The sequence below is a fragment of the Tiliqua scincoides genome, chromosome 12 (assembly GCF_035046505.1).
Source record: "Tiliqua scincoides isolate rTilSci1 chromosome 12, rTilSci1.hap2, whole genome shotgun sequence".
NCBI classification, from domain to species: Eukaryota; Metazoa; Chordata; class Lepidosauria; order Squamata; family Scincidae; genus Tiliqua; species Tiliqua scincoides.
Genome location: NC_089832.1, coordinates 11,824,128 through 11,837,055, shown reverse-complemented (window position 1 = coordinate 11,837,055; position 12,928 = coordinate 11,824,128). Strand labels below are relative to the sequence as shown.

At 41.7% G+C, this 12,928-nt stretch overlaps 1 protein-coding gene across 2 annotated transcripts in view; it reads right to left on the bottom strand.

Annotated features, from left to right (window-relative positions):
- Positions 1-12,928, bottom strand: part of DIAPH2 (diaphanous related formin 2) — a 402,614-nt gene that overhangs the window by 175,447 nt on the left and 214,239 nt on the right. For both annotated transcript variants that reach the window (XM_066640285.1, XM_066640286.1), the window contains one exon: positions 9,571-9,695. In XM_066640285.1, coding sequence (XP_066496382.1) covers positions 9,571-9,695 — 125 coding nt within the window. The remainder of the gene's footprint in view (positions 1-9,570; positions 9,696-12,928) is intronic.

Sequence of the window (12,928 nt, the reverse complement as noted above, 5' to 3'; positions counted from 1 at the left end):
TTGGGCCACAATCCTATCCACACTTACCTGGGAGTAAGCCCTGTTGACTATTATGGGGCTTACTTCTGAGTAGACACACCTAGGATTGGGTATTAAGTTCAGGCAGAGAGGTCCGAAGTGCGAATGAGGGAGGCAGGAGCAGGCAAGCAGGCAGGAAGCGAGCAAGTCTGCTGAGGCCACCAGCTCAAGAACTGGCTGTCTAAAAGGGTCCTGCTGCCATAGTTGCCTGCAGCTCCCCAAAATGACCCTCCCTGCCTTGTCTTTTGCCTTTTAGGGGAAGGGCATTGGGCCACAATCCTCCCTTACCTGGGAGTAAGCCCCATTGACTATAGTGGGGCTTACTTCTGAGTAGACATGCCTAGAATCGGGCTTTTGGTTGCACTCTTTTTTCTTAAATACAGGAGCAGGCAATTGGCACTTCTCTCCACCCCACTCCCTCCCACAGGCCCACCCCCCCATCTCATAATCATAGTTAGCATCTCTCTTACTGTACCTCCCTTCACTCCTCAGCACCTTTCAAAGGTCCAGAATCACTTTCCTCACATTCTCCCCCCCCACTCCAGCTGAGTCCTGCACTTCTTTTAATCATGTGTCTTCACTGCCTCTCACCCCACTATATGCTCAGTCTGACCTCTCTTTGCCAGCACTTTCTGGCATTACACTTTAATAACATTTTTCCTCCTTTCCAGAATCACATATACTCCAAACTTCATACTCTCCAAACTTCTTGTGAGTCTTTGGCTCCAATCCTAACCACACTTTCCTGAGAGTAAGCCCGACTGAACAAAATAGGACTTACTTCTGAGTAGACCTGGTTAGGATTGAGCCCTTTGTCATGTAATGATTTAATTGTATTAATAAAAAATTAATTAATGTAGTAATTTAATGTAAGTAAAAAATTGGTAGTGTGCCTTGACAATTTTAGTGCCTTGTCAGTGTGCCGTGAGCTGAAAAAGACTGAAAATGGCTGGGTTAGGGGATGGCAGCCAGAATTAGGGCCTTCTCGGTGGTAGCACCTGTTCTGCGGAATTGTCTCCCCTTTGAGTTGAGAACAGCTCCTTCACTGCTAACCTTCCGGTGAGGCCGTTTTGAGGGGACAGTTTAGTCAAGAGATCAGCAACTTCATTCTTTAATTCCTTAATAACTCTTGGGTGGATGCCATCAGGGCCCGGTGACTTATTGATCTTTAATTTATCAATGAGGTCGGAAATATCTTCTCTTTTAACCTCTATCTGACTTAATTCCTCGGTCAGGAAGGGCCGTTCGAGCAGTGGTATTTGCCCAAGGTCTTCTGCCGTGAAGACAGATGCAAAGAACTCATTTAATTTCTCTGCCATCTCTAAGTCTCCTTTTATCTCCCCTTTCCCTCCCTCACCATCCAGAGGGCCAACCGCTTCTCTGGCGGGTTTCCTGCTTCTAACATATTTGAAGAAGCTTTTATTATTCCCCTTAATGTTGCTGGCCATGTGTTCCTCAAAGTCTCTCTTGGCCTCCCTTATCACCTTCTTACATTTCTTTTGCCACAGTTTTTGTTCCTTTTTATTCTCCTCATTAGGGCAAGACTTCCTTATAAAGACTTCCTTTATGGCCTCTCTAACTTGGTTGGTTAGCCATGCAGGCACCCTCCTGGACTTAGTCGAACCCTTCTTCCTTTGTGGTATTCACTTCCACTGGGCCTCTATAACTGTTGTTTTAAGCAGCCTCCATGCACTCTGGAGAGATTGGACTCTTTTTACCTTCCCTTTCAACCTCCTTCTAACCAGCCTCCTTGAGAGAAGTCTGCTCGTCGGAAGTTCAGGGTTTTTGTGAGAGACTTGCCCGGTATTCTTCCCCCGACGTGCATGTTGAAACGGATCACAGCATGATCACTGTTCCCCAAAAGCTCAGTAACATTTACATCTCTAACCAGGTCCTGAGTATCGCACAATATGAAATCCAGAGTCACCTGTCCTCTGGTGGGCTCCATGACTAGCTGCTCTAAGGCACAGTCATTTAGCATGTCAAGGAATCTGGTCTCCTTTTCATGACCAGAACACAAATTGAGCCAGTCTATATGAGGATAATACAAGTCCACCAAGATTACAACCCTGTCCCTCCTTGACACCTCCCTGATCTGTTTCCTCATTTCAAGGTCCCCTTCTGGTTTCTGGTCTGGAGGACAATAGTACATCCCCAGTATTACATCGCTCCTCAGGCCTGGTAATTTAACCCACAGAGATTCTATGGTGGAGTCGGACCCACCTTCAATCTCTGCTGGATTCTATCCCTTCTTTAACGTAAATGACCACCCAACCTCCAACACGCCCCTCCCTGTCCCTCCTGTAGAGTTTATAGCCTGGGATTGCGGTATCCCACTGATTTTCTGCATTCCACCAGGTTTCCGTTATGCCCACAATGTTTTCCCTAGTCACCAGACATTCCAGTTCTCCCATCTTTGCTCGGAGACTTCAGGTATTTGCATAAAAGCATTTGTACATGGAATGCCCCAGGATGGGCTGCTTATTCGCTCCTTTGTCCCCGCATCCTCTCACTGTGCCAAACTGTCTATCACATCCCATCATGCTACCATTCCCAATTACTTCTCCTACTCTGCCTTTACCTTGTTGTTCTCTAACCTCCCCGTCCTCGTCCCATAGGGATGAGGAGTCCCGAACCGGATGCCCCTCGGCTCCTGTCGACTTTCCCCCAGGGATCCCCCAGGAAAAGCTGCTCTGCCACCTTTTTAATGTTATGCGCCAGCAGTCTGGTTCCATTCTGGTTCAAGTGAAGCCCGTCCCTCTTGTACAGGCCCCGCTTGTCCCAAAATGTTCCCCAGTGCCTAACGAATTGAAACCCCTCCTCCCTACACCACCATCTCATCCATGCATTGGAACCCCTGATCTCCACCTGCCTAGCTGGCGCTGCGCGTGGAATAGGTTGCACTTCCGAAAATGCTACCTTTGAGGTCCTGGCTTTCAGCTTCCTACCGAATAGCCTAAATTTGGCCTCCAGGACCTCCCGGTTACACTTGCCCACGTCGTTGGTGCCGACATGCACCACAACCGCTACCTCCTTCCCAGCACTATCTACCATAAATTGACAACCAAATGCAGTAATGTTACGGTGCTCTTTATTGTGGTGAGCACAGGACATCTTGTTATTAAACAGTTATGAAATGCATTCTGGCATACGTCCCAGTTAATTCTATAGTTGTCTCTGACACACAACACTGCATAGCAGCTAATGTGAATATATAAATAAAATGTCAGTGGTTTTAGACATCTAAAGCAGAATTCTTTTTTGCATCAGACTAAATCAAGATAAAATTAAAAAGACAGTATAAACTGTACGTACTACACTAGAAATTAAAATTAAAAGCACAGTATAAACTGTGTTTATACTAGAAGTTTAGGTTTCTTTCCTTTCAGGTTAACCTGCTTTCGTTCATTTTAAGCTTAAACTCCTGGTTTTGAGTTAGCTCTAGATTCATATATAAGTATTTTGGCTTTCAATTAGGTTTCAATTGTTTTTGCTTCCACATCAAGTATTGACATAAGTTTTAACATTATCGTAAAGTGCATTAATTCCATCAATTAAAAGACCAATAATAGGCACAATAAAACTAAATGCCACAATTTTGTTTAAGAGTATTGGCTTTCAGTACTAATTTCCTGCTCTCATGTGTCATGCCTTATTATGGCTAATTACAAAATGATGTTGAAATCATGCAACAAATAAGTTGTACAGAATAGCTGCTCACTTCAGCCAATACCATAATGGCTAAAACAGAGCTAGATAATGATTTCATTGGTAGATCACAGTTTCTGCTGTACTAGCTCTTAATTTAGGGCACAAACCAGGTCTACTCAGAAGTTCATTGTGTTCAATTGGACTTACTCCCAGGAAAGTGAGGTTAGGATTGCAGCCTTAATTTATATATAGATCACTTATTAGGTTCTGTAAGGACCAATGGTTCCCAGTTCCATTATAACATATTCTGTTGACAAAAATGCAGAGCAACAAGTCCTCACAGTTTAATATAGTTCCCTATCCCACACGGACAAATAGTCACACTTTGGTGACAATAATGAAGAATAACCAACTGTCTGTGACTTGCTGATATAGAATGCTGAAGACTTTCATTTTAAAATGCCTTAATTACCTGCAGAAAGAGAGAAAACAATATAAGGAGTCAAAGCCAAGTTCAGAAGGCTCTGAAATTGCTTTTCTCTTTCTAAATTATCAGAGCTAGGCTTCTCAGTACTGAGCGCTTCCAGGCTGATTTTAGCTGAAGCCTTATTAAAGGAAGAGTTTGCTGAAGCAGAAAAGAAGGGAGGAATTGCCAAGATCCTAGTGGTGAACCATAATTGAGCTTCCATTCACAGAATAGGAGCATACCTGGCACAGTATGTCCCGGGAACAGTTACGAAGTTAAATAAGAACGCTGGGGGTGACCCCATACGTCAACAAAGACTCAATGAAGTGAAACATGACTACTGTTCCCTAGCCTCAAGAGAGAATCTTCTAAAATAGCTATAGCTACTTGTTATATTTCTGAGTGGCCCCGTGCTGGAAACAGATTCTAGATAACCCAGTTACACACAGAGGTTTCAGACAACCCAATCCTGAGCTGCCTATCTTGCTGGGGCTGCTGCAGCGCCGAAACGGCTGCCGCGGTATCCCTGCATGCAACAGGGCAGCCGCCAGTGGCTCTTTGGGGGAATAGGAATTTCTTCCCCTTCCCCCAGGTAAGGCAAGCAGCCCCACAATGGGGTTACTCAATTCTGCAGCAACCCTTGGACTGATGTAGAATCAACAGCCTCCGCGTCCAACATAGAGGCTCTGGATACAGAGGAGCAGAGCTCCTATAGTCCTGCCTCCCTCCCACCCCACTCCCTTCCACCGCTACAGCTCCTCCCACCCTCTCCCTCCCCTCTCCCAACAACCCACCTACCTCTCCATCGCCTGGCAATTCAGGCAACAACGGAGCAGCACCAGTCCACCAGCGCTAGCTCACTGTTGCCAGCACTGAGCTAGCACCGGCGCTGAGATCTGCAGACATGCCTTACAGCATGTTTACAACACTCAGCGCCAGTGGAAGAACAGTAGTAACAGCTCAGTATTGGGCTCTAAGGTCTTAGTGAAGTGGTAAATCTATATGTGGGTTGTAGCACTTGACTGAACACCATGGCTGACATCAGGGAATGCTCTACCACAAAGCAGCAGATTCTTACACATTAAGACTAACATGACAGGGAGAAGTTGAAGTTCTCAAGTAGGATGCCCTGCAATACACATTCCTAGCCCCCCCCTTCCAATACTCACTCCTATGGAAAGTTTGGACAAAGTAAAAATAGCAGTGCCACCCTTAGATCTGTGCTATATCTATGAAGACCTGAGCCTGATCCATATTCATGACCTAGTTTATTTCTTCCAAATGTTTCTCCACCCCCTCTTGTTTGTCGTCCTTTTAAAAACAAAAAAAATGGGTCACCTCTTTGTACTATAGAGAACAGGATGGCTTTTATTTTATTTTATTAAGAAACTGACCTAATACTTTGATACTCTTCCTTGCAATATTTCTTTGGTACTTTCTATAGGAAGAGTCATCTACAGTAGCTAGAAGGTATGCTCCATTTTTTGGTGCGACGGGAAGCAAAGCCTTTAATTACTATATGCATGGCAGTACATCCCAGAGCTCCCAGAGCTCCCTCTGCCAAAAATGATTAATATTACAGGCTCTCTTGTCTCCTTTATTGCTTTGGATACACTCAAGTGGTAACTCAGCATGTCTGGTTCTTCCTCTCTGAAAAAATAACGGCAGGATGTGCCACCAGAAGCCAAATAATTAGGAATTGTATTAGCAGATATATGCCATCAAACATTTAAAACAAGCAAACTTATTGTATTTTTTCAGCATACATATATTTTTAAAAAATGTAAATAAATGCAATGAATTAAATAGCATTTATCAATGACAGTAAACAAACAGCAGGTTTGAATTTCTGCTGCTATTTGATTTTACTCAAATACAATTTCCAAGCACCCCAACACCAAACAAATTTAATGAGCCATGTTTGATGTCTGCACTCTTAAGTAGAAACAGAATATTCGTGACAGACCTATCTAAGATGTCAAATTTGTTCCAGGCTTATTGTATTATAAAGGCCTGCAGGCAACTACAAAACAGAGTTTGCTATTTTAATTACTGTGACCTGTAGCTGAAACCTGTGTTTCAGGCCAGAGGTGTAGAGAAATCCAATGTTCTTTTATTAGCAGGGTTTCCATTTTGTCGCTGCATGTCGATCAAATCATAAATTTCACAGGAACTGTTGCAATGACAAAATAAGTCCTGCTAGATCAGGTCAAGGGCCCATCTAATCCAACATCCTGTTTCCTACTATGACCCACCAACTGCTTCTGGGCCCAAATCAGGAGAGGAGGGCCACTGCTTTCCTGCAATGGGTATTCAGAGTCATACTGTTGCTGAGCATTAAGGCAGTTCACAGTCATTATGACTAGTAGCCATTGATAGACCTGTCCTCCATGAATTCTCTGTCGAAGTCATTAAAGTTAATTGCTATCTTGTGCTGCATCTTGTGGCAGTCAATTCCAAAGACACGTGCTATATGAAATACCACTTCCTGTGGTCTGCTGCAAGTCTCTTGCCAACGTTTCATTCAATGAACCCTGGTTCTAGTACTGTGAGATGGAGAAAAAAAACTTATCTCTCTCCACACCATGCATATTTTTATAAATCTCTATCATAAACCACTTTAATCACCATTCTTCTAAGCTGCCTCCCAACACTTTGGAGTTTCCTAATAAGGAAAGTGTTCCAGTCTTCTGACCATACAGATGGCCCTCATTCACACTTTCTCGTTCTCTAATATCCTTCTTGAGGTACGGTGACCAGAACTACATGCAGTATTCCAAATGCAGACACCACAGATTTGAACAGAGGCAGTAAAATATCACTGGTATTATTCTCAATTACTTTCCTAATGACCTTCCTCATTTCTAATTACCTTATTTCTTTGTAACACAGTTTCAAAATGGATAGGTGATGCAGATGTCTTAAGCTGGTGGCTCCTGACCAGTGATGCTCTACAGAGCTGGGAAAAAAATCCTTAAGAGCATCACTGAAATAAGGTTAACTTTGATCAGTAAAACACGCAGACAAAGCAAGAGCGTAACATTTTTGGAAAAAAAAGAGCGACTATAGCCAACTCTGACCAACCACATTAGAAGACTTCTTTAAACAATAGCAACTGTCAGAACATAGAGCATAATGACAAGGAACCACACATTTATGAAAAATTTCAATCAAACTGATTATCAACAGAATTCTCTCTTATGAAGAGAAACATCTGTTCGGATAACGAGAAGGGGGACTCCAATTAAACACAAGGTCATCAACATGGACTCAGAGTAACATGCACAAAATCCTGGGCTCGCACACTTCTCCCTCAAATCATTGCCTTCTATTGTACTTTCCTACACTGCATCTTTAATGGCACATTATAAATCACTGCTGCATTCAAACCAGGCAATCTATGGTTTGGGGAAAAGAGACTGACCGGCTTGAATTTAATAGCAAACTACCATTTGCTCTGAAAGATGAGCCACAAGAGGGAATCAGAATGCCCTGGTAGGAGCATGAACAGAAAAAATCAGAATGGAAGGAAGGAGCATGAGCCAAGGCCTTGTCCATGCTGTGCTAAGTCATAGTTTGCCGTTAATATCTGAACCATGTCATAGTCATTTCTCAAGCAAAATTGGAGGAGGGGAAAAAATCCTCCCTCCCTCCAGAAACTTAATAATTCTTGAAATTATATTTAGCATTGGTTGCTTACCTGTAACTGTTGTTCATTGGAAGAGATTTGGGGGTGGTGGATGGATAATGCAGGTGGAAAATTAATACACTGAAATGCAACCTGTGATGACTGTAGTTCAACAGACTAGGATTCAGATGACAGAATCCGAATAGACTAAATTGTTCAATACAGAATCTGAACTGTTCATTAGACTATGTTACAAAAAGCATTTTCCCACACTCCTCCTTCCCCACTCTTTCAAATGATATGAAAAACAGACATGGAAAAGTACTCCTTCCCTACCAAGTAGATGCTATTGATAACTGTGTTGAAACTTTAAAGGGTTAATTTTCTTAGGCAGCAAAAGTGGGAATGATTTACAATAACACTAAGCATAGATGCAGAGGAAGGAAGGAGTTCATAGCAGAAGGGATCTTGGTATAATAGGGGGCGGAGAAAACACACAGGTATAAACAACAGAGATATGCAGATAAAGTGCAGTTTGATAATAAAATAGTTGTATTTAAAAGAGTTTCCAGAATCAACACTTCAGAGAAGCAGTATTGTTGGAACCTAAGTCTGCCTCAACAGGCAGTGCTGAAGTTAGACAGAAAGCCCTTAGCTCAGGAGAAGAGAACCTATTTGCATGCAGAAGATTCACAGTTTTATCCCAGTATCTCAAATTAAAAGGTTCCTGAGTGTCATATAGGCTCTGCTTAAGGTTCTAGGTATGTATTCAACCATGTAGTCTCACTTACAGTTGCTCATTCTTGGTTCAACAGTGTGGGAATATCCTCACATAACGGGAAGAGAGTTCTTCCCTAAGTTTCAGGTGAATCTTCTATTTTAGGAGAATTCTTGATAAAATTTAATGATTGCCAAGTTCACAGGCCAGGCATTTATTTTCGATTAATACCTATGAAGACAGACAATGCTATGGAGGAAACACACACGCTCCAAAATTTCACATTTTCAGATTAGTACTCTATCCCCCGACAAAGTAGCCAATATTATAAAAAAAATACTTCAGGGGGATAACCATTTTAAGATCATGATAGGTTAGGCTTAGAATCAATATGGTTATCCTATATCTATTGGGTTATGTGTTGTTTTAGTTGTTTTTAATGTTTTATTATTGCTGTGTTTTATACTTGTAAGCTGCCTCGATTGCCCTTGTTGAGAGAAAGTTAGAATACACAGTCTTTAAAAATAAAATAAATACGTTTCCAGACATGGAAATTAGATTATATTGGTGTATACACTCCCTTAGTGCAAACATGAAATAAGAAACTATCTTTTACTATGGCTCACTGCTCTAACATAAGAAAAATTTTGATGTAAAGCAGCTTCCTCCAAACCTCTGCCTGTGGGCCAGATCCGGGTTTTGGGAGAAGCCCTCCGCTCCATGAGCAGAGCCTATAATTCTGGTGCTCCACAGCTCTTCATGTCCCCAGATGGGAACAATGCAATGCTTTGGGCAGTTGTGTCTGCCTGGAAACTCCGGTGGAATGCAGCTGGGGCACTGTACCATATACGCAACTGCCCAGAGTGTCATGTCATTCCAATCTGGGGACACGAACAGCCATGGTGCACCGGAACAGTAAGCGCCAGTCACACTAGGAAGGCATTCCTGGTGTGCAGTGGTCTCCAATTTGAAAACCACTGATGTAAAGAATGCACAGTATTAAAGTTGCGTAAGGATTTGGAAATATAATGCAATTTATGTATTTAACTGGCAGACACATCAGGAGAATTATCAGTCCACAAAGGATATAATCATCTTCTCAACGAAAGTATCACGTGGATCATCTGTTTTGGGGAACTTCTTGATATCGCTTTCCAAGCGCTGGATCTGATGTTCCATGGAATCAAGGTTGCTCTTGAGACTTTGAGCTGAAACTGAGGAAAAATGCAAGCAGTGAGAAACCAAATTTGGGTTTGCAGAAGGAACATGATGTCAGGAATAATATCCGTGAAAGCAGTGAAGATAATTTCATTAAAATATACTCTCATTTTTTTTCTCCCCCTGAAATACTGCTCATAAAAAGTTCCACTCTACATGAAATAAGTGAGAATATATAATATAGCAAATCATCATGTTTAATGTGGGAATGTCACCATTTTATTCTGCCATTAGCTCAAATTAATCAATTTCTATTCAAATTTATTGATAGAAACGCTAATATTTCATTCCTTTAAATGTAATTTGTAGATTAAACAGAAACTAAGGTTCAAAGAGATTCTATCTTAACAATGCATACAGTTGGTTATGTAAATGATTTTAAAAGAGGTTGTAGAAGCTATATCTCTTTTCTTCCCCACTGCTGCTGCTGCAGCAATATCAAATCTGTACAAGCCTGTATCAATAGATACAGGCTTCTTTCCACCACATGCTTAACAAAAAATGGGGTAGTACAAACAGCAGATACCTAAAATACATATAAGCAAGAAGACCTGTAAAGCTGATATACTTTTTTTTAGTATCACAGTATATGCCATATTATATGGTGCTGCTTTAGGGTCAAAACCTATCTTAATTTCCCAGTGCTGGTGCAGCTGTGCCAATGGGGCATGCACTGCATTCTGCAGTGGGTGGGCAATCATGGAGGCCTCCTCCAGATAAGGGAAAGTTTGTTTACTTTCCTCAAGGCTGCATTGCAGCTGCACCAGCACTGGAAAGTTGGAAAGGATTGGGCCCTTAATTACTTCTGATTATCTTTACAGTTTCTCTGTTGTTTTTTTAATTGTTTGACTTTCCTTCCCTGTTTATTTCTTTCTGAGGACACGTCAAGGAAAGTGTTCTAACATGCATGTGTGTGTATGATTATTTATGCATCCGCTCTTCTGTTCGTACACTATACAATAGATGCAGGATTCAACAGAGGACTCTACCACGCTCACCCTCTCCCACCCCGTCCCTCTCCCCATTCTGTCCTCCCCCTACCCCAGAACACCCCCCCCACCTCAAACAAGCACACCACCAGTAGGCAGTCCCACTGATTGCCAGCAAGTGTCCTTTCAGTGCTTGGGCCAGCACCAACTGGCACTGGCCCAGCGCCCCCTACTCCTGTAAAAATGTGCTTTACGGCATGTTTACGACACCTAGCATCAGCACTGAAGCTTAGCACCAGGGCTACAGGCCATAGGATTGGGCCCTCAGACTAATGTGGCAGTTCAGTAGAAGGTTGCTTCCTATGGTCCATGATTCATGTGCAAACAGCATTTATCTCTCTGCTGGTGTGATTTGTGATGGGCTGCCATTGAAATCCCCCACTACAGTTCCAGTCTGGATCCAAATTAAAGATCCTGGGCATTAATGATCTACAGCAGTGGTTCCCAAGCTTTGTAGAGACCCAAGGCTGCTGCCTGATTTATAAATGCCAAGGAGCATGACTATAATGGTAATTGGGCAGCAGTGATTACTCCCACAAGTAGCAGTTTGTTTAACCCTTGATGCACATAGCCTAGTCTGCCCTGTCAGTTTCATGACCCCAAAAAATGTGGGTCATAACCCACTGGTGGGTCCCAGGTCCACAGTTTGAGAATTGCTGCTTTAGAGCCAGTATATCTTGATGGATATCTTATTCTACATTATTAACCTGTCCATGTGATGAGGTTGACCTCAGAAGCCCTGCTCCAAGTTCTTACTCCATCCAAAGTGCCACAGGTGGGGAGTCACAAAAAAGTATTGCTGCACAATTTGGGAAATGCTTGTCATAAGCAGGTTCACCTGGCACCAAGCTTGTCCTCTTTTCAGAGTCAGGTTAAGATGCTTGTTTGTTCATTTATTCATTCATTCAATTTGTAATCCGCCTTTCGCCCCAAAGGGCACCCAAGGCAGCTAACACTTAAAATACATACAATACATAAAATTATAAAAAATATAACAAACAATAAAATAGATAATAAAACAACAAGACCAGCAGCAATAAAACCAGCAGTATAAAACAATTTCCCAGATGTTTGGGTTCACTAGCATTTAGATTGTGTCATGCTATTTAAACTATTTTATTTTGATAAATGTATGTTTTTGGCTTTTATTCTGTTTTGTAAGTTACCCTTAGAAGTTTCTAACCTAATGAGTCAGATGTAAAGACAATAACCATGATCATCAACTTCAACAATTGTATGCAATTCCCTATATTTGACTGAACCTTATCAAAAGGGGGAGGGGAGGCATTGATGCAACCTACATTTTCTTTCCTCTACTTGCTTAAATGAAAAACCACCTTCTTGATCTCATTCCCTGCATAATAATGATTTTCTCCTTAATATCTGGGATGTCATTGCACTTGTCAAGGTTTTCAACCATACAGAAGATTTCCCATGAACACCAACATGAAGGCAATAAAGACAGAATTAGAAACAAGACTTGCATGCACACACCCCAAACTACAATGCAAAATTGAAAGGGATGTACTTGTGTGTTGGTATCTTTATTATATTCGGCGCTGTTTGAAATATGACCAGAAATTGCTTTTAATAAATGTGGATATTGTGCCTTGCCAAAACATCTTGCCAGCACTTCTTGAATATTTTCTTTTTTCAAAACACGGTTATTGTTCTAAATGAGTATCTTTACAGGCCTGACTCCTCTATGATTTGCTGCGTTTTGCTCTTTTTATCTGACTTTTTATCTGACTACTGTTTTTATGGTATTTGTTAATGTGTTTTAATATGTTTTTATTTGCTGTTAAATTATGTTTTTAATTTGTTTTTAACATGTTGTAAGCCGCCCTGGGTCCCTTTCGGGGAGAAGGGCAGGATATAAATAAAGTTGTTTATTATTATTATTATTATTATTATTATTATTATTATTATTATTATTATCTCTTACACAGTAACTGCACTCTGTGAATTCCATTTCCTGACAATCTACAATGGACACAAAGTTGGATTTCTAATATCCCCCTATTCTATTTCAAGTCCTGAAAGACTTCCAGATGCAGTTTTCATTCTGACTTTGATATCCACTTCCAGCTAAGCCAACTGGCCACCTTGTTGATGACGCTTGCTAGGTTTTGCCTGCACTGGCACAAGATGATTAGATAGCTTGCTTCTCTTTGCAGAGACTCTCTGTCTTCCCTTGGCAGTTAATGTACACCTTCATGTTTTCTACAACACAGCATCTC